Source organism: Polistes dominula, unplaced genomic scaffold, assembly GCF_049000335.1.
Source record: "Polistes dominula isolate Pdom_NZ unplaced genomic scaffold, Pdom_raw_medaka contig_20, whole genome shotgun sequence".
NCBI lineage: Eukaryota > Metazoa > Arthropoda > Insecta > Hymenoptera > Vespidae > Polistes > Polistes dominula.
This window is the reverse complement of record NW_028301147.1, coordinates 4,532,359-4,553,531: the sequence shown is the minus strand read 5'-3', so window position 1 is coordinate 4,553,531 and position 21,173 is coordinate 4,532,359. Positions and strand designations below refer to the sequence as shown.

General features: G+C 30.7%; 3 protein-coding genes across 5 annotated transcripts; 2 read left to right on the top strand and 1 right to left on the bottom strand.

Moving 5' to 3' along the window:
- Nucleotides 1–4: 4 nt before the first annotated feature.
- On the top strand, nt 5–3,360 carry LOC107074174 (protein O-mannosyl-transferase TMTC4). 2 transcript variants are annotated; one of them, XM_015335354.2, is made up of 12 exons: nt 5–285; nt 362–587; nt 697–880; nt 947–1,126; nt 1,193–1,653; nt 1,730–1,887; nt 2,065–2,113; nt 2,197–2,304; nt 2,424–2,565; nt 2,672–2,786; nt 2,862–3,044; nt 3,154–3,360. In XM_015335354.2, exons 1-12 carry the CDS (start codon nt 255–257, stop codon nt 3,288–3,290), a joined length of 1,974 nt encoding a protein of 657 aa, XP_015190840.2. In that variant the 5' UTR covers nt 5–254; the 3' UTR covers nt 3,291–3,360. The 2 variants fall into 2 exon arrangements, with proteins under 2 accessions (XP_015190840.2, XP_015190839.2); XM_015335353.2 differs by having other exon boundaries at nt 1,730–2,113.
- On the bottom strand, nt 3,199–5,241 carry Pbp49 (proximal sequence element A Pbp49). Of its 2 annotated transcripts, none has more exons than XM_015335058.2 (5): nt 4,752–5,241; nt 4,475–4,661; nt 4,122–4,403; nt 3,810–4,051; nt 3,199–3,723 (listed from the first exon to the last, which is right to left on the bottom strand). In XM_015335058.2, the coding sequence occupies exons 1-5, from the start codon at nt 4,952–4,954 to the stop codon at nt 3,381–3,383; spliced, it is 1,257 nt and encodes a 418-aa protein (XP_015190544.2). In that variant the 5' UTR covers nt 4,955–5,241; the 3' UTR covers nt 3,199–3,380. The 2 variants fall into 2 exon arrangements, with proteins under 2 accessions (XP_015190544.2, XP_089033327.1); XM_089177201.1 differs by having other exon boundaries at nt 4,475–4,656; nt 4,752–4,935.
- Nucleotides 5,242–6,296: 1,055 nt separating this feature from the next.
- Nucleotides 6,297–19,307, top strand: LOC107074096 (uncharacterized). The gene is made up of 4 exons (XM_015335153.2): nt 6,297–6,317; nt 7,004–7,062; nt 16,522–17,223; nt 17,829–19,307. Exons 2-4 carry the CDS (start codon nt 7,044–7,046, stop codon nt 18,716–18,718), a joined length of 1,611 nt encoding a protein of 536 aa, XP_015190639.2. The 5' UTR covers nt 6,297–6,317; nt 7,004–7,043; the 3' UTR covers nt 18,719–19,307.
- The last annotated feature ends 1,866 nt before the right edge of the window (nt 19,308–21,173 follow it).

The window sequence follows — 21,173 nt, the reverse complement described above, 5'->3', positions numbered from 1 at the left end:
TACTACGCTTATATCAATCTGTATTTTTTGATAATTATTTCTCTTTTTTTTATCAGTTTTAAGTATACATAAATTAATTATAACTATACGTTGTAATACCGGTAATAATGATGTATAATAACATAAATATGTTATTACTTATGGTATTGACAATTTGTTCGTTTTAATTAATTCAATATGCTTTTAACTATTTGAGACATATATACATAAGATGTTATTATCCTTGATAATTAATTTGTATTATTGTCCTTAATATGGCAATTAAAATTAATACAGAGCTTCCAGGTAAAATAATAATGATAATAATAATTTAAATGTATTTTTAATAAAATTATTTTATAGTTATTTTTTAATATTTCAGGTGTTCCATTACCAGTGGCTCTTTTAATAATTATTATTTTATCGTTATGTTATGCAAATAGTTATAATGGTGTATTTGTATTTGATGATGCAGAAGCTATAGTCAATAATGATGATGCTCAAAAAACTCCTATTTGGAAAATATTTAAAAATGATTTTTGGGGTACTAAATTATCTCACAAGGGTAGTCATAAATCTTATCGTCCTCTTACAGTCTTAACATTCCGGTAAACAATTGTACAAAATTCTGTAATTTATAAATTACAGAAAAATATACATTTTATATTAAAATATTAATAGAAAAAATTATATTAATTGTCTTGGTTTTTTTTATAGAATACAATATTGGATCAGAGGTCATTTAAATTCTCAAGATTTTCACATTGCAAATATTATTTTGCATATAATTGTTTCCTTATTAACTTACTATGTGTTCAATATTCTTTTAAGTAACAAAGAACAAAATCTAGCTTTTTATGGGACAGTATTATTCACGATACATCCAGTACATACAGAAGCTGTAAGTTATTCCATTGTAACATATATTATTTCATTTAGATATTATTTATCGTAATAATAAATGAAGATTTCAGGAATTGTAGGTAGAGCAGAATTACTATGTTTGTTATTTATGTGGCTATCACTTATAATGTACAATCAGTGCATTATCGCTAAACATTTTATTTCTAAGTTGTGTAATATAACTGGTTGCATCACAAGTATTTTGATAGCAATGCTTTGTAAAGAAACTGGTATTACTGCGATTGTAAGTATGAAAATAATTTTATATCTTTACTTATTTTTTTTGTAATTATGATTTTATGATTTACAGGGAATTTGTATTGTATATGATCTAGTCATTATAAATGAATTTTTACCAAACGATATATTGAAGTTATTAACAAGTAAAGATTCTCATATAAGCTCAACGATCATTGCCAAATTAAATCGTTCATTTTTTATTAGAATGTTTGTACTTTGTTTAAGCGCAATAATGTTGTTATCTCTGAGATTTACTATTATGGAGTTTTCAACACCAAAATTTCAACCCGTAGACAATCCTGCATCATTTGTGGATAATTGTTTCCTTCGCTTTATCAATTATAGTTATATTTACAGCATAAATATGTGGTTATTAATTTGTCCAGTGTGGCTGTGTTTCGATTGGTCAATGGGTTGCATACCTTTGATTACTGGATACGATAAAAGGATATTTTTCATTATACTTTTTTGGATGTTCATAGGTACAATAATTGTCCACATTTTTTCAGCACATAAAGATAGATTTTTAAGGTATTATATATTTCATTTAAAATTTTACTTTTGATTTTATTCAATTAAGTAAATTGAATCATAATATTTGTTGCAGATGTACAATTATAGGATTAGCACTTTTAGTTGTACCTTTCTTACCTGCTAGCAATATCTTTTTTACTGTTGGATTTGTACTAGCGGAAAGAACTTTATATATTCCTTCAGCAGGATATTGTCTCTTAGTAGTTATCGGATTGCAAAAGCTTTTAAAGGGTACATCTCTAAGAAATTTATTAATATTATTTTACACATTCTTGTGTGTTACTTTTTTTATACGTTCATGGAATAGAAGCGATCAATGGAGATCCGAAGAATCACTTTTCAGATCTGCATTGGACGTTTGTCCACTCAATGCTAAAGTTCATTATAATATTGCTAAAAATGCGGCAGATGCAGGAAATCTTAATTTAGCTAAATTGGAATACGAAGAAGCCTTACGGTATATCTTTTATTTGAGTATATTTGATAATTATTTAATGTTATATCATACCAGACTGATTATTTTTTCTTTTTTTTATATAGTTTAAATCCAAAATATCCTCAAGCAATGAATAATCTTGCCAATTTACTTAAAGATGAAGGAAAATATGATATTGCTGAAAATCTATTCAAACAAGCTGTTACATTGCAGTAAGATTTTATGAAATATTTTTCTTGTTAATAATATCAGATTATAAAAATAATATATTAGAATTTTTTTGATCTCATTGTCATAATTACATACTAAAATATACATTTAACAATTATAGAAAAGATTTTGCCACAGCATGGATGAATTATGGCATAGTTTTATCTGCACTTAAAAGATACGAAGAATCAGAAAGAAGTTATTTGACTGCCCTATCTCAGAAACCCAAGTATCCTGATTGTTATTACAATTTAGGTGTTTTGGTAAAGAGATTAATATTAGTTTATATATATATATATATATATATGCATTAAAAAATAATAATTGTTAAAAGTTCGATAAATATATATCTAATGTCTCTTCTTGTAGTATTTAGAACAAAAACATTATCACAAAGCATTAATGGCTTGGACAAATGCGACTAAATTAAAAGTAACTCATAGAAGAGCATGGACAAATATGGTAATATTGTTGGATGATCTAGGTAAGTGAATTAAATAGTTTCTACAAATAATAATAAATTGTTATTAATTTAATAATTTTTGTATCGTATTTATAGGTATGTCAGAAGAAGCATTGAAAATTGCAAACGAAGCTTTACAACATATTCCTGATCATGCATCAATATATTTTAATATTGCTAATATATTAGGTAAATTAGGTAGATTTTTAGAAGCGGAGACATATTTTAAACAAGCAATATCGAGAAATCCAACAGATTCTATGTTTTATACAAATTTAGGTTTGTATTTTCTTTAATTCATATATAAATTGTATAAATATTATAGTTAATATTATATTAATATCTGCACACACACACAAAATACATTATGTTTTATATATTTTTGTAGGTGTATTATATCACCGTTGGAATAAAGTTAATGAAGCAGAATATATGTATAAAAAAGCATTAGAATTTAATCCACATTCACAGAGTGCAAAAGAAAATTTGAAAAAATTGCAATCATTGAAACGATCAATGAAATAATTATATTTTTGTACATTTTTTACACATTATTTTCAATATATTAATGTTTCCTAAGAAATGATTAGAATTATATGGATTTCTATATATCAATTATGTGTCAACGTTTTCTGTTAGTTCTACGTTTTCTTCTTTTATTCTTCTATATTGTTGCTCGTCTGGTTCGTCAAATATTAATGTTTCTTTTGCAATACTAGCATCACAGGGATAACGATATGCTTTAAAATTTCCTATCTTTTCACCATTAATATAATTGTACGACTTAAAACAAATTTCACAAAAAAAACAAGGATTATGAGGTACTCTATCATGTTCTTTTGTAATCCATTGAGCAGCCAAAGTTCCACACATGTAACAGTATACAGTTTTTTCTTGCTTAATCCTAATAATTCTTGGATATTCAGATATATGTAATTCGTCGTGAGGTTGTGCCAATCTAGACAAATATTAATTTTCAAATAAACCAATGAAAAATATTACATTTTATAATTTATATAATATTAAATACATAAGCTAATATACCTTGCATCGCTGAATACAATAATATGTTCGCAAGAACCTTGATGCATGTAAAGCCATGGATAACCAAATCGAACAGTAAGGGAATCTATTCTAATATTTTCCATAAAATCAATACTGAATGGTCCTAAATGTCTAGCCTTTGCCCATTCTATTATCGGACTACTGTAATCTATATTTGTTGGATCTCTAAAGTCATTATAAAATGTTTCTTCTATATAAAAAAAGCCAGACTTATACACATCCTAAAAAAATAACAATAAAATTATATTAGAAACTAATTACAAACTAAATACAGTAAAAATGAAGATTTACTTTTGCCATCGGTTGTAATGGTTGATTAGGATTCTCACTGACTTCCACTGGAATTGTTAAGTCGCACATGCATCCTATCTTATCGCGCAAATCAGTGAGCATCTGTCTTCCTAACACTCTTATCACATGATGTAGGATAGGTTTACAGTGTTTATTTACATTTTTCATTACGTTTGTTGAATGCATAAAAGGTTTATACACTCTAACGTCAATGAAAATGTCTTCGTACGGTGTAATCAAATTATCTGTGTTATTATCTGTTATTTCGACATCTTTATAAGACTGTAAATATTTATTAAATGTAAATAAATAATAATTATAATAATATATATAGGTAAGAATAATAAACGTACAATCAATTTTTCGATAATATATTTGAACTGATAATTAGCTTTGTTTTTTTTTATCACATTCCAATTTCGAAGAGTTTTTAAGTTATGATCTTTTGTAATATTAATTGTCCCTTTCAAAAGTTTTGATTTCTGTAGTAGTTCTATTTCCAGTTTAGGCATCTCTTCAGGTACAGTTAAATTGTCTGTGCTTAAAATGAAATTTATAAATTAAATTTATGTAGAATTATTTCTTGCTTGCTTGATCACCAGTTAAAAAATACCCTATACATATATATACCTGCAGTATTCTTCCAACAAATCCATTTCCTCATCTGATATATCAACTTGCATTAATTTAAGGATAGATGAATTCTCCTTGTCTTTTGAATTCAATAAATTAGGACAAACAGGTTTAGTGATTTCGGAATATTCAGTAAAATATTCCTTTATGTTAATTTTTTCTGAAGCTTTTTGATTATAAAATCCATATATCGAATCCATTTTTTTAAATAATAATTTAGATTTCAAATCTAATACATAAAAACAACACTCGCGATTATTATTAACTTTATTATAACATATTAAAGAGGTTAGAATAGGTGATATGTCAAAGTTTTAATCTTATTCAACAAGACATGTTTCCGATAATATATTTAATCATATAGAAGATTAACCACTCTTATTTTAATACATAAATTATTACTTTAACTTTATCTTGAATTACACACAATAAACGAACAATAATAACAAACCCATGGGACATACATCACAGAAATACTGCGCATGCGCATCTTTTAGTATATTAGCGCAGAAACATCTGATTGGTTGAACAATCTCAGTACCGTATGCATTCGAGAAAAAAAGAAATGTGAGCGAAATTTCGAACGACATAAATAAATTTTTGCGAATTTTACATTTGTTTATAAATTTTGCAGAAAAAAAAATAAATTTCCATTAATAAAGACAAAGCTTTCGATTAAATATTAATTTTTATATTGTAAATGCTATACACTTATTAATTGTAAGCTATTAAAATTAAGAATATTATTTGTTACAATTTTCACGATAGATTAAATGAAAAAATGTAATAAAAGAAACCCAATGTCTAAAAAAATTTTCAAACGCGATAAGATCAATCACGATCTTACAAATATTGCGTTAAGAAAAAATTAACTTTGTAGTATATTCGTCATGAATGATAATAAAAAGGATTAAGAATTATCTCTTACAATTACAGATAAATAACAAATAATGCACTTAACGTAGAGTAAGGAGGGTGAAATATGATTGAGAGGAGAGGATATGAGTAAGTAGTATCTTTTGAGTAGTTTATGTAGTCAGACCGGAGCGAGACGAAGAGAGAGAGAAAGAGAGAAAGAGAGAGAGAAAAAGAGAGAAAAAGAAACGTTTAGGGTAGGAACGAACAATGCAGAGGCGTCAACCAAAGACGCTCACGGCGCACTGCACTCGCCAATGGTCCGTGCGAGTTCGGAGAGCGTGGCGAGTTTGGCCACGCCCCTTAAGCGTGGCCACTCTACTCACTCGCGGGACCTTCACGGTTAAGCATATCATCACGCTTGACGAAGCGCGCATCACGAATGTGTATCCTCGCTAGGATGAGAGAGAAAGAGAAACACATATGCATCTGAGTATATGTAAGTTGTATCTATGAGAAAGAGAGAATAAGAGAAAATAATTTGGCGGGGGTCGTATCGGCGTGTTCGGCCTGCCTTCCCCACGGACTAATATAAGCGGCAAAAGGAGAGAGAGTCAAGAGAGAAGATTTCTTATTTCTGCTCTGGTAAATCTGTCGGGGCAGTCAGTGCGAGGCTGTGAAGGCCAAGCCGCGCATCATTGCTTTGCGGTCCATTATTTTCTATTTGGTTTATCTATCTCTTTCTCTCTCTCTCTCTTTCTCTTTCTCTCTATCTCTTTCTCTCTTTCTGTCTCTCTGTCTTTCTCTTTCTCCTTCTCTTTCTCGTACACGTACATAATAAACACAGTAAATACTTACATACACATTGTAACACGCATATGTACATTTATTAATTTTGTAATCTCTTCGTGATTAATACATACAAGTTATTGACAAAAATGTACTCATGCAATTGAGAGAAAGAAACGAAGCTTTTTATATAAAAGAAAACGTAAAAGTGTTGTTTCTCAGTGCTTTGCCGGCATTACGCCATTACAAGTTGCGCCACGCGTTGCGTTAGGGTTGCATTACGCCACGCATACGCGCGCGAAAATTTTAACTTATAAATAAGTAATATAAGTTAAGTAGAGTAATTAGGTGTTAGAGTGCTGGATAGTCGCGTGTGCGTTTTTGTTAGTTGATTGTGTGAGTGTTTTTTCATCATCACATGTGTATTTTCCCACAAACGGTTTCAAACGTGAATGATATGACTATTTCTTGACAAACCCTTTTATCCCTGAAAGTAAAAGAAAATATTATAATAAAAAGAAAAAGAGAGAGAGAGAGAGGAAGAAAGAAAGAAAGAGAAAGACCGTGGATCGATAGATCGATTGATCTTTGAATATTTTATGTAGCCGACGGACGCAAACTTGGTTTTCCTTCTTGCGCGTATCGATGGATCCGATCGTCCTAGGTGAGCTTATTATAATCGATATTAATCTTTCATCGATTTTTCATAATTTCAATATTTTATATATTTTAGGTTGCACTATAAATTTCTTACTTAAAAAAGAGAATAAAATAAGTTTATATCTTTTTTGTTTCATTAACTTTTCTTTTTATATTTAATTTACAATTAGTTAGTATTGTTCGTGTAAAATTTACTAACAATAAGAAGGGTGATCTAATATTTTTGGTTTTTTTTTATTTAATTATGCATTTTTGTCTGTTTTTTAAATACAATGAGATATATGTCGACGATAAATGATTTCAAGTATTTATAAATATGTCTATTTTAAAAAATTGTACATACGTCTATAATATAAGAGGGAGAATATCGCGATAATCTCGTTTGAAAATATGCGAGACAATGAGAGAGAGAATGTAAATGTCATCGATTGTTTTATGTTTCATAAACTAACAGGATATATTTATAAATTGGTTTAATAAATATTATTAGATTTATTTACTTTCGATTAGAATGTATGATTAATATCATAACTTTTATTTTGTTAGTACATTGAATAATAAATTGAAAAATTAATTGATCATATTATTTGTCTGTAATTCGACTGTATTATTTTCGTTTGTTTATTTAATTTAATTTAGATTCATTATATAAACTCTTTGGTACCGTTAAAGATCGTGCGAGAAATATTGAAAACACGATCGAACGAATCATTGCACTCGTTAAGAAGAGGAGAAAGAGGAGGAGGAACAGGAGGTGGAGAAAAGTGTCGTATTACTTTTTGTAAGACTTTCGTCGAAACAGTAATTCCAAATTTATTACCTTTCCAAGATTCTTGAAATGAAAATAGATTTTCTTCTTTGACATTTGAATAGGGTTCGTAGACTGAACTTAATTATTACATTTTATATATATAGATTTTTTTTTTTTTTTAATAGACTTCTCATAAAGTTTTATTGGAAATGACGAAGAGAGCAAATTTTTGTTGAGAAAGTATCAGATTACTTGTTAAGAATATGTTCATTTATTTGATCTTTTACACTCGTTGGATGTCGATGTAATTATTTTTTCTTTTCTTGACTCTTTCTAAATTTCAATGAGAGTGTTAAAAGAGAAACTGAGAGATATAATCAAAAGTAAGAAAGAAAAGGCGCGAGTTTCAATTAAATTCGACCTATTTTCTTTAGAATTTAAAAGTAATACGACAGCACAATGTGTGTGTTATGACTCGGTTTGGCGCCATTCTGACACATCGTTTAATAAATTATAATATTAATGTGAGAAAATGGATAGCTCATTTGTATTGCATTTTTTTTTTATCATTGTACTCTTACATTTCATATTTTCGCACAAAGAAAATCCTAATGTGCGATAATAATTATAAATAAATATCTATTAAATTATACTTTTCTTATTTATATTTAAAAATCAAAATACAAATGATCAATCAGATTTATCCGTTAAATAAATAAAATTAATTTCAGATATTATTATTACCGTTTATCTAATTATTGACGTTCAATTTTTCCTTAAGCAAATTGGGACATTATATACAATATAGAAACTTGTGTATATATTTATTGATAACGATAATACATACTGCAGATAGAGATACGTGAGAATGAGATTTGATCCATTCATAGAAAATACGCCTGCTGTACTCATTTCTCTGACAACCTCTGACCTTGTGGGTCCCGGATGCCCTGCTAAGCCCTTATCGCATGATTTCAGTCTTTTTTAAGCACATCGGTCGTCGTTGAACGAGAACGAAATACGAGTAGTTAGTGAACCAGAGAATCGTTCTTTAATAATTAAGCGTTATTGCGGAACATAATTATGTACATATGTATTACCTACATCAAGGAAAGTCTTTATGATATATATTAAATCAAACATTTTAAATACTTTCACTGTAATGTGTAATTTAATTAAACAGAAAGAGAGAGAGAGAGAGAGAGAGAGAGAGAACAGAAAGATTTTATATAACATTAATCATCATTTTATTAATAAAAGATTAATAATATTATTGTTAATAATAATAAATCCATTATGCAATATTATTTGCCACATTTTAACAAATCATTGTACCATCAATATAAATCATAATACCAGCAATATAAATTTCCTATTAGATTTATGTACTGATAATATTAATAATAATATAAATAAAATTATTCGTAAAACATAATCGAGTTTAGAAGTAAGAAAGGAAATTATTAATAAAACGGATGAGTGATTTGTAATTAACGAATTCTTTTAAATAATCAGTGGCACATTATTCTATGGACAAAAAAAGATAATTTTCTGGGCCCCCCCCCATCAATGAAGTACATAAAAAATCATGAAATTAATATTTTATAAACTGATATTTGTAGTAAAAATAAAAAAGAATATCTAAACCCGATAAAAAAATTCAACATTAAACATGGGGAACTCTGAAATTAAAATTTCCTCGGGGTCCCATGAAGTCATAACACGCTACTGTAAATAATTCGTATAAAGTATTACATTTATTTAATTCTTACATACATCGAATCGAGAATAACGTTTTAAAAATATTATCATTATCGGGCTCCGCTTTTTCTTCAGTGACGTTAAGAATCTTCGAAGTCATTGACACCAATACATTCACATATGTATGTATAGTAGCGACTATAGTTCAAGACCTCGATATGTAGTCTGATATATTGGAAATGTACGGTCAAGATAGAGGATTTGAATATTCAAAAGGGATTTTCATTAAGAATGATATTTATCTGAAACAAATTTAGAAATTCTAATTTAAAAAGAGAAAAAAAGATCATTCAAAGTTGTCATACGCTCTATTATTTAATAATTTTTTATTATTATTATTGTACGTTATCATCACCTTTGAATTTATCACATACTTAACTTCTATATTCTAGTCGTTCATTCACCTATTTATCTATTTGTGCCTTTTATTGATAAGAAATTAAACTTTCTCTCTTTCTCTTTCTATGTATTGTTATATTTTATTTTAAAAAACATTTGCAAAAAAATAATCGAGATAATAGATAGAAAAAATTCGATATTATTTTTGTCTGTTTGTTACTTTTTTTATAGTTATTATGTTTTAAGTGTTACTCATTTTGTTTCTACCATTTGAGAAAAATATTTTCTAATTTAACATAAAGGGTCTAAGTAGATAAATCCAGGTGTACTTTTTTCGAGGAGTAGTCCTTTCCGTAGTAGACCTAGAACACGTTTACAGATTTATTAACGTTCAATTAGTAATGTTTGTTTTGGTTAAACAAAGAATGTAGCTTTTAAAATGTGCCCAGACTATGCTTGAAATCCCGTTGACAGAGGACTCCGCAAATATTTCTGTTGGCTCCCGAAGAATTCTCAGGTTTTTACCTTTGAAATCTGTTCGGCTGGCTGTTTCCTTCTTTTCTGCTACTGTTAAATATGTGTACAAACTACTTTAGATATTATAATGTAGTTCAAATATTTCTTGTAACATTTCTTTTGATTTTTTCTTATATTAATGAGTCGCATGTTTAAACTATTCGTTTCTTATGATTTGTCTTGTAATATTAATTGTAAGAGTACAAAGTATTAACGTGTTACATTACAAAAAGTCAGAAAACAAATTGTTCGGATAATCACGATGAGAAATAACAAATGAATATACGACAACCCTTGGAATTTATGAATTATCCGTACTTCTCACGTCCTATTAAATACGACGTACAAAACTATCATCGTGTCATTCGTCAAAAGACTCCCTCGTTCAATCATCGATGTGCCTGTTATTGCTAACGCCTGTTATTGCTAGAATTACTAATGGAATTTTGCATAGACGTCTCGTGACTTCTTGTGACATCTAGCAAGTAGACAACGATTGGCCACTTGCCACAACAGAACAAGCTGCTTAATGTTGCATTCTAAAGATTTATTATAGCGTAATAATAAGATTACTCAAGAAACGATAGATGTGTCTTTGTGTAAGAAGACAATTTTCATTTGCCTAATAATTCTGACATGAACAAAGAAATGGGAACTAAGTTGAATATATGGGATAAGGTAAAGAGCGGAAATAATATATATCAATTTATTAGGTTTACCTTTTATGGGGGTATATAAAGTTAATATAAAATGTAAAAAAATATAAATCTCTTATAAATAAAATTATCTATACTCATAATAATTGGGTGTATTAAAATTTGATTAAAATTTGGAACAGTATAAATTTTATAAAATATAAAAAAAGAGTACATTAAAATCTTATAAATTAAAATTATTTACGCGCATAACAGATGGGTTCAATAAATTTATTATAAATTGTGAGAAAATATAAATCTCATAAGGTTAGAAATTATCTGACTGAAAATTAAACGTAAGCAAAGAGGGAACATTCGTTGACGTCGCCATAAAGCAAACTCTAACCGCGGATCGAACCGCAAAAGATTCTTTACCGAAACGTGAAACGCACGCTCCCACTTTGACTGCAGTGGAAAAAAGGAATAAATAAGTTTGAGGGCACGAAAAGTTTTTTGTTCCTCGATCGAATATATTTCGGTACCACTGTCATCGCGTATCCCAGATGCGAGCTCTGCTACAAACACACGTGCACACCCATACACCAATCCAACGTGTACAAGCGAGATATATTTTGCACGGATATATTTTAGGTAGGCGCAGGGAGGGTTATAGAAACGGGAGAACGAAGATAGAAAATAGAAAGGAGGAAGGAATAAATAAAAGTCTTTCTCTTAAATATAGTCGATACTTATAAGTACTTTTTTGTTAAAACTACACACATTTTTCTTTTTTTTTCTTATCTTATTAAATGCAAAGACAAATTTTTCTTGTCCGCAGAAATTGTTATTCACATCATGTAATAATTTTGATCATTAATAATATATCTAGCATATTAAAAAAAAAATGTCGTTCGTATCATCAATCAAAGTATGTTTCATGTTACAAATAAAAAAGCAATAATTTGTTTAATTAACCCTTAAAGTGCACACTTGGTAAAAGTTGGTTAAAGTGCTCTGTGGGTGTTTGACACCCCAACGTGTTTGAACGCGTCTCCTGAAGCCGCTATTTAATATTTAGACCTCGAAATTTTTTTAAAAGTAGTTTTATACATCTTTTTAAAAATATAATAGGTTTTATACCCATCTGAATCAACACTATATGGCGACAAATAACCCATTTTTTCGAATTCAGTACCGTTTTCGAGAGATCAAAAATTCGTTGGGGTGTCAAACATCCCATGTGCACTTTAAGGGTTAACCCGTAAAACACGATATTTTCTATAATAATAAATTTTACACGTGACGAGTGTTATTTTGAACTCTTCTTCCAAACCAAACACATACGATAAATGAATTGGCGCCTGAATATGACACCTTCGAAGTATGCCAATATTACATGCGAACAAAGACTTTTATATTTATAAATTATTAAAACGTCTACGATCTTGATTTTTTTAATCAGCATAAACAAAAAATCGATTAAAGCTACGTTTCATGTGAAAATGAAAGTAAACAATTTTGAACGAAATTAGAAGAAGCCGAACTAATAATCACCGACAACACATGCGAACGAATGAACTAGCGTGAAAACGAAATCAAAAATTCGTTTCTATAAAAGCATAAGTAATATACCGACAAAGGGGCAAACAGGGCTCCGATAATTAGCGAGTTAGATGGTAGACAAACACCGGCCGCGTTTTGAGCATCCATATAAGCGGGGACATATGTTCAACGGGTGACACTGACATCCATCACGCAAGATCGTTCACGCCCATTTCTCCTACACCCTTCGTATTTTCATTTTTTTTACCTATGCCTATACTCTTACCCTCTCTTTTTCAATTTTACATTTTCTTATTATTAATTTTATTTTATTTAACATATTGATTATATTTCAAATTACTAACTTTATCTTATAATTATGGATACTACAATATTTATTTTTAAAAATTCTAAAATAATTTATAAATTAGATATTATCATACATATTAGGTATTTTAATTATTCATTAAATGTATGATTTAGATCAAGAAATAATATTTTCAATAACAAAAATATATAAATTACTAAAAATATATTTAATTAATGTATCTACATAAAATATTCTATACTATGAATTAATATTACATATCACACATATTTTTCATATATATAATATATCACAAAAAATATAAATTATATCAAACAGACCATTTAATGATAATCACAAATCTACGATAATTAAACGCTAAATATATTTCATTATACAAAGATAAAATTCAAAGCCGATAAACTATGCTAGAGATAACGGATGTACCTGAACAAATTCGTTGTAGAAGATCGAGTGAGCGCATCATGCGAATGCGTTCTATGGAAGCCCGAGTTAGACTTATTTCGCACGAATATGCACAAACATTTAGTATTGAAACGTAAGTGTGCATGTGTGTGTGTCTTGTCACGGGGGTAGAAATCATCTCATCCTAACGCTGAACTATACTAACAAATACACACACTTTCACTCATATACATAAGCGAGAACACACATTCTCGCATACACACACATGTACAAATACACATGAACACAGACGATCGCATAATATTATTAGACTTTTTCTGGCGAGCGGTGATGAATGGTCGTGCTCAAAGGATCCGACGCGTGTAGTCATTTTACACTCGTGTAATACACGTATGTTTGACTTAAGAAGGCTACGACTTAACTCTTCTTAAATGTGTGAGTAAACGCATATCGAGATGAAGAAGGAAGAGATGCGAGAAGACTTTTAACGACAATACGTCACGTTTTTTAATTATTTTCCTTTTTTCTCTCGCTCTTTTCTTTTTTTTTTTTTTTTAATTTAAAGTACTTTCATTTAAAATAATTTATATAAAGTAATAATATATAAAATTGTGGGTTGAAGAAACGAGAGTAGACGGATATACGAGAATGAGTGTAGAAGGAAAAAACGTTCAAATCAAAGAAATTATAGCGTCCAGAAGGTCAGGGTAATGATAAATAGGTTAATCTATAAGAAAATTGTAGACAACATTTAGTTTCATGAAAAAATCAGCTAAAAATAAAGTATAATCTAAAATATAATTTTATGATATGAAGTAGAGAAAGATAAAGAAGTACAAGAACCACAATCTTCAGATAAAATATAAAACAAAAAACAAGGACCACAGATGATTCTCGTGGTCCCATTGACAAAACAAACGTCAGTCAAGAATAATGACAATGGCACAGTTAACGTGTGTTAACTAATTTCAATAAAATATTTATAAATTTCAAAAATTATAAAATACTATCGAAAATTATCATAACAATTTTTGAAGACTTCATTTTATAAATCTAATAAATAAAACAACTGAAAATAATAACACGAACATTTAGAAATTTGTGCAAGTCACCATAAAGACAATCGGAATGGTCTCGTATAGAAGAAGAAATAAAAAAATAAATAAATAAAAAAAAAAGAGAGAGAGAGGAATACGGTCCAGTAACACAGCATCCCGACGGTAGAGGGGAATCACTCAGCGCGTTTAATGTACCGTGAGTTGCTTTACGGAGATTCAAGATCGTCATTAAAGACGAGGGCCAAAAGAGTTGGTAGAAAAAAATGACGATGCAGTTGACGCGCAAAAACGGTCTTCTCAACCTACTCCCATTCCACCGTCCTCCCGCTCATAACCTCCTATAGTTCCCCTCTTCTACCCTGAACTCTACCCAACCCTACCCTCTGACCCTCAGCAGCTTCGAGAGCTCCATCCTCAGACGAAACTCTTCTTCCAGGAATAAGAGGAGGCACCCAAAAAGGGTTCCCTTTACGTCGACCTTTTCTTATTTATCGTATCCTCTTCAAGAGTTTACCCAAAAGTCGCCTTAGATTTCCTGATATTTAAGGGAAAAGCATATTCATTTGATTTGATTTTGACAAATATTTTAATAGTTCAAAATGAAATAAAAAAAAAAATAATAGGGTTTTGATAAAATTGACAAATTTAAAAAATAAAAAACATTTTTCTTTATAACAAGTGTGTATACTTATGTATTTTGGTATATATGTACTTATATTTAAGTATCTACACATAAGAAAAATAATAAATATGATAGCCAACGGTAAGAGCAAATAATAAACGTAAAATAGACATAAATATAGCAATAAATGTCTACATAAAATATACGCATGTTAATAATTCTCTTTCGTTCGGTACCGACGTTTATTAACAAAATAAAATATTTCTATAGATCTGAGAATGTTAATTGAAATTTTCTTAATGGTATGAATAAGTTCATGAAATTTAAGGAATGAATTTACAAATGGAGTTAAATTTGAGGCGCCATTGGTACGCGCGCGCGCGGGGCTCATTATATTAAAATTATAAATTCGTAAGGTTAAACGTGAATAGAAGATACTTATGTGGAAAATCGGGAGAACATGTGTCACTTGTTTTCGACGTAATTGGAACGTGTGTGTCTAAGAGAAAAAGAGAAAGAGAAACAGTGAAGATTTTCTGGGTTTAAAGATAGAGCTTCCTGCCGTTCTTATGCACGACAGATCGCCATGCGTTCGGTTAATCAGGAGAAATAGAATTTTCGGTGGATTTGGAATGCTAGTAGGGACGATTCTCTGGTACGTGGGGGTAACTGTTTGCTAATTAAGCTTTACGGTAAGATGATACGGACTAACGCGAGTCTCCTACGGTTCTCAGTTACCTCATTGCCAAACGTTCTACATCTGCATCTCATTAAAACGAGTAATCATGGTAGAAGGTATAATAATCAGGATAAGAATGTAAATAAGTATACCATTATCTCTGTAATTTATTGTTCTTCTTATCGATCTCGAAACATATAACAGATAACTAAACGAATAAGATTAAAATGATGTCAAGAAACACAAGGGGGAGGATTAGAAACGAAATTAGACATTTTAACGATCTATCTCAGATAATCATTGACATTTTTTTAGGAAAAAAAAAGAAGTATTTCATATTTTTTTTCTTTTTTAGAAATGACTTGATTTATTTTAGGGTAGTTATTTGTTTTTTTTATTTAAATTTGATTTTCCTTTGAGTAACCGACAAATGATTAATCACTTTCAGGATACGATTAGTTTTTTAATGTTAAGCAAAAAGCGACTACCATCCTTAACCGGGTTCGTTGATAGATCGTTGAATTTTCCTTCTAGAAATGAATTCGCTTAGTTATCGAGACAATCAAAAGAAATCGACATTAAAGTCGGCTCTCCTCATGAATAGAACCGTTGATAAGTGCGAAGGAAATGAGTGTATATAACGTTTAACGAACAAGAAGCATTCATTATTTTCTCTTTTTGAATGAAACTTAAAAAGCCTATCGGAGAAATATCATCTATCTTACTAATATGTTACACATATAATATTTACATATAGGTAATACTTTAAATAAAATAATACTTATATCATAAACATATAATAAACTGTCTTTCTTAATCATTGACAGAAAGCAGCGCTGGCGAGATCGGAACTCAACAGCAACAGCAGCACCAACACCAACACCAACATCAACATCAGCACCAACATCATCACCCTCATCAACAACAACAACAACAACAACAACAACAGCAACAACAACAACAGCAACAGCAATATGGCGAGGTGAACCAATTGGGTGGGGTGTTTGTAAACGGTAGACCATTACCAAACGCAGTACGTTTGAGAATAGTCGAATTAGCACAATTGGGAATCAGGCCGTGTGATATTTCACGACAGTTACGTGTCAGTCATGGATGCGTCAGTAAAATCCTTGCACGTTACCATGAAACCGGAAGTATATTGCCTGGTGCGATCGGTGGTAGCAAGCCACGTGTCACCACACCGAAAGTCGTGCAATATATAAAGCAATTAAAACTTAAGGACCCTGGTATATTTGCTTGGGAAATAAGAGACCGTTTACTGTCCGACGGTGTCTGCGATAAATACAACGTGCCATCGGTTTCAAGCATATCGAGGATACTACGCAACAAGGTTGGTGCTACCACGACGATGCATCATCATCCGCATCATCCTGCCCATCATCATCATCATCATCTTTATGCGGCCGCTGCTGCTGCTGCTGGTGCAGCACTTTGTCCAGTACCGTATCCACCAGCACCGTATCACGCTACACCTTCACCAACCCATCATCATCATCATCACCATCAAGGTTGGTATATTATCACAATTCGCTGAATCTTTTTCTTTTATTTTTTTCTTCTATACGCCAAAGTTTCCATTATCGTCTGAAGTATTTATATTCCGAGCTCTTATTATCCACTTGATCGAGTGGGTATTTGACTAACATAAGTAGTTAGCAAATCAGTCTGATCCAAACGCCAGTGATTAATTACATAGGAAAGTAGAGATATTAATAATTTCGTAAGTAAGTAAGTACCCATCTAGTCGATTTATCAATTTTAAATAAGAGCTCTTACTTGGTTGATACTTAAATACAGATTTACGCGAATTAGAAATGCACTTTCACGACATTTCATCAATTAATATGATAAATGTAAATAATATCTACGGTGATTTTAAAAGTATTTAAAAACGAAAGAAAATTACAAGAAGATTTAACCGTTTAATTAGGACGTGAGCGAATGATTAAAACGACATGCGTCCATCGCAAACCTGTAGTATACATTCAGTTCTAGCAGTGAGCTCACGGGATGTCAGGCAACAGTCTCATCTCTTTCTTCCGTCCTGATAGAAGCGCGGCCTATTCATATACGAAACGAACCTCCTACCAATTTGGTACCGCTGCGTTTCCAGTTGGTACGTCAACGGCGGTCAAGCTGTCCACGTCATCGTCAGCGTCCTTGATATACAACACTGGTGAGATCCAAGCAATAGCAGCTACAACCGCAACGTTGACAACACTATCAACAATAGTAACAACAACTGCAGCGACGACAACGACGACGACTACGACAGCAACGATGACGGTAGCAGCAGCTGCAGCAACAGCTGGTATTCTTCAGTGGCCAAGTCCTCACACTGTCCAGGATATTTTATCGAATGGCATGTCAACCAATAATTTCTCTTTACTTGATTCACCTCATTGCACAAGCATTCTTTTCAACAATAACAATAATCACATTACCAACAACATCAACAACAACAACAACAATGTTAACTACCACGATCTTTCTCATCGTCATCATAATCATCATCATCATCATCACCATCATCATCATCAACAGCTAAATAATCAATTGCATCATCGACATAACAATGACGGTACCTCAACTACTAGCAACTGCAATGCTAATAATAACGACGATAGCAATAACGGTAGTAGTAATGCCAGTTGCGATAGCCTCTGCAATAATAATGATAATAATAGTAATAATAATAGTAATAATAATAATAATAATAATAATAATAATAATAATAATAATAATACCAGAGAAACAATACCGAGTGGATACCAAAGTCTCTCTTATCAAGCACATCATCATCATCATCACTATCATCACCATCACCATCAACAACAGCAGTATTACGCTTCCGCTCTTTACCACCATCATCACCATCATCATCATCATCCGGACAACCTGAGACCGCATGCGACCGGGTCGCCCGTTCTCTCATCGGTTCTCTCGGTCCAACCAATAATGATGCAATTATCGAGTGGTCAATCTGCCAATCCGTGTAATTAAAATCCGATCAATAAACGACATCTCATATGTTCATCATTGATCGATCATTTGTGTGTGTTCGTCTGATTATTATTCAATTAAAACAATCTGGAGTTGTGTGAATTTTGTGAAGAAAAAAACGAAACAGTGCCTTTCATAAATTCGATTCTATGACTCGTAATCGAATAAATTAACGAACCCAATTTGGAGGTACATTATAAGTATTCTAAATACCAAAGACTATTTCTATCTCTTTCTTTCATTCTATCTTCCTTCCTACCAAATTATTTGCGCAAATGAACGGAGTGATATTTTAGTAAAGTGCATTCATTATTTACATGCATGCAAAAACTAAGAGATCGTCACATTTATAGCAAATTTTGTTATTACAAATGGTAGTTATACAATAACGAAAAAAAGAAGATCTTGGAAAAAAATGTGTTACATCTCTGGTGAAAGTGTTACAATGTTATTTGTTATTAAAAATGGAAAATCTTTTTCTTTTTTTCCTGGATTATTTTGAAAACATATAAACGTCATTTTTATTGCATTCTCTTTGTCTCATTAGTAGCCGTTGAGAAAACATTTTCAATAAATTCAGCGGCCGGTACGTTGTTTAAACGTTCGTTCAATAAGATCTTTAATGTTTGTTGGAAACAAATATTAACAGTTTATTGTCATCCATACGAGATTATCTATAAAATACATATTACAAGTAAATATGTATGCTTGTTGGTAAGGTAAGAAAAAAATTTGTGTTTTAAACGTAATCGAAATAATTTCGTAATTGGCATATAAACGTGATATTTGTAAAATCAAAATGAATTATTATATATATATATATATATTTTTTCTTTCAATAAATAACTTAATGTGCCTAAATATATTACATATATCACATTTCTATGTAAAAGAAGAATCATTGAGAAAGTATTAACTTCGTGTCAACGAGCAATTCATATCACGTCGTGCGTACATATACACACGTATTACCAGTATTTAACATATTTGAGTTGATGATTAATACCAAAAAATCAGTACGCGACATAATGTGTTATTTTAATAAATATATGATGTTCAATTATTACAAAAGAACTATGTACTTCATTATTTTTTTCTTCCATTTATATAATATATATTTTGTTTAGCTTTTTAGTATAATATATATTTATGCATATATTATATTCCTTAAAATCGTAAAAATAAATTTGGAAAATTTCGAAGAAGAGAGATACGCCATGCATAAAATTCACGCGCAATGATTCTGTAACTCCGAATGAGCTGACAAAAAGGGGATTAACCTTTCGTATATACAAAGATTATAAAAGCGAAGACGCTCCTACTTCGTCCAATCAGAAGCGATCGAGCGTGAAATCCCACCTCTTCGACGAAGTTAAACACCCACTCTTGGCGGACTTTGCTTGGAAGGCTGCAAACAGAACAACCAATCACAATTCATCTCTCTAACAGGTAGGTATTTAAATAAGATGTAGCTTTTTCTGCGAAGTAAAAGGAATCGTTATTAAGATGAATCTAAAATTAACATAAAGCTAAATAATATTGTTTTATTGAATACTAGAATATTAATCAAAGGATAATATTGAAATAACCCGTGCAATCCTTTGTAAAATGAATCCCTGTCATTCCTCATACAAATTTAACTTAAAAGCGTAACAGCAGCAAAGATGCTTCCGCGTAAAAGGGGGATTCGTCCGTCCTTTAGAGTAAAGTCAATTCTATGTATACCTACAACGTTATATGTTCTTTTCTTTTTTGTACATTTAGACACACATAATATAACGAAGGCCAGTCGGAACGGCGTTAGAAGCAGTCCCTTTGAAATTTGAACGTTCGTTCCTACTCCGCCCACAGTATTCTATTATACTAGTTTAAAAGGAATGACGGGAGCACGAAATTAAATGAGAACTCGTTACTATTATGCGTTCTTGAGAAAAACCATCATATCGGCGTGTTTTGATTTCTTTTTTCTCGTTTTCTCATTATTTTTTATCAAAAACTTGAACTAAACGAAATTCTCCTTCGATCTATGAGGAAAAAGGCAGCCATCTTTTTGGCGCGAATTTTCAACTAACCGTTTTTGATAAATAAGAAATAATAACAATCGTGAAATAAATATGCTCGTTCCTCTTTTATGCTAGCGAGATCCTTAAAATACAGGCGCAATATCTTTTCCTCGTGATGTTTCTTCTTACGGTACGACGCCACCGTGGAAGCGTTTCGCTCGATTAGGAACTGCGCCATGATGGAAATGCGCTAATATAAATTGCCGAAACTAAGAAGGTTCTCCCTGTCTCCTTCACTTGCGGTGACGGGCGTTCACCGAACCTTTAATTTATAATTAGAATGAAAGTTCTCGAAAACCGACGAAATTAAAAAAAACAATCATTATTTTTAATATTAGTAGAAATTCATTCATAAACCCATTTGTATAGGATCTTCATGGAAAGAAGCAATT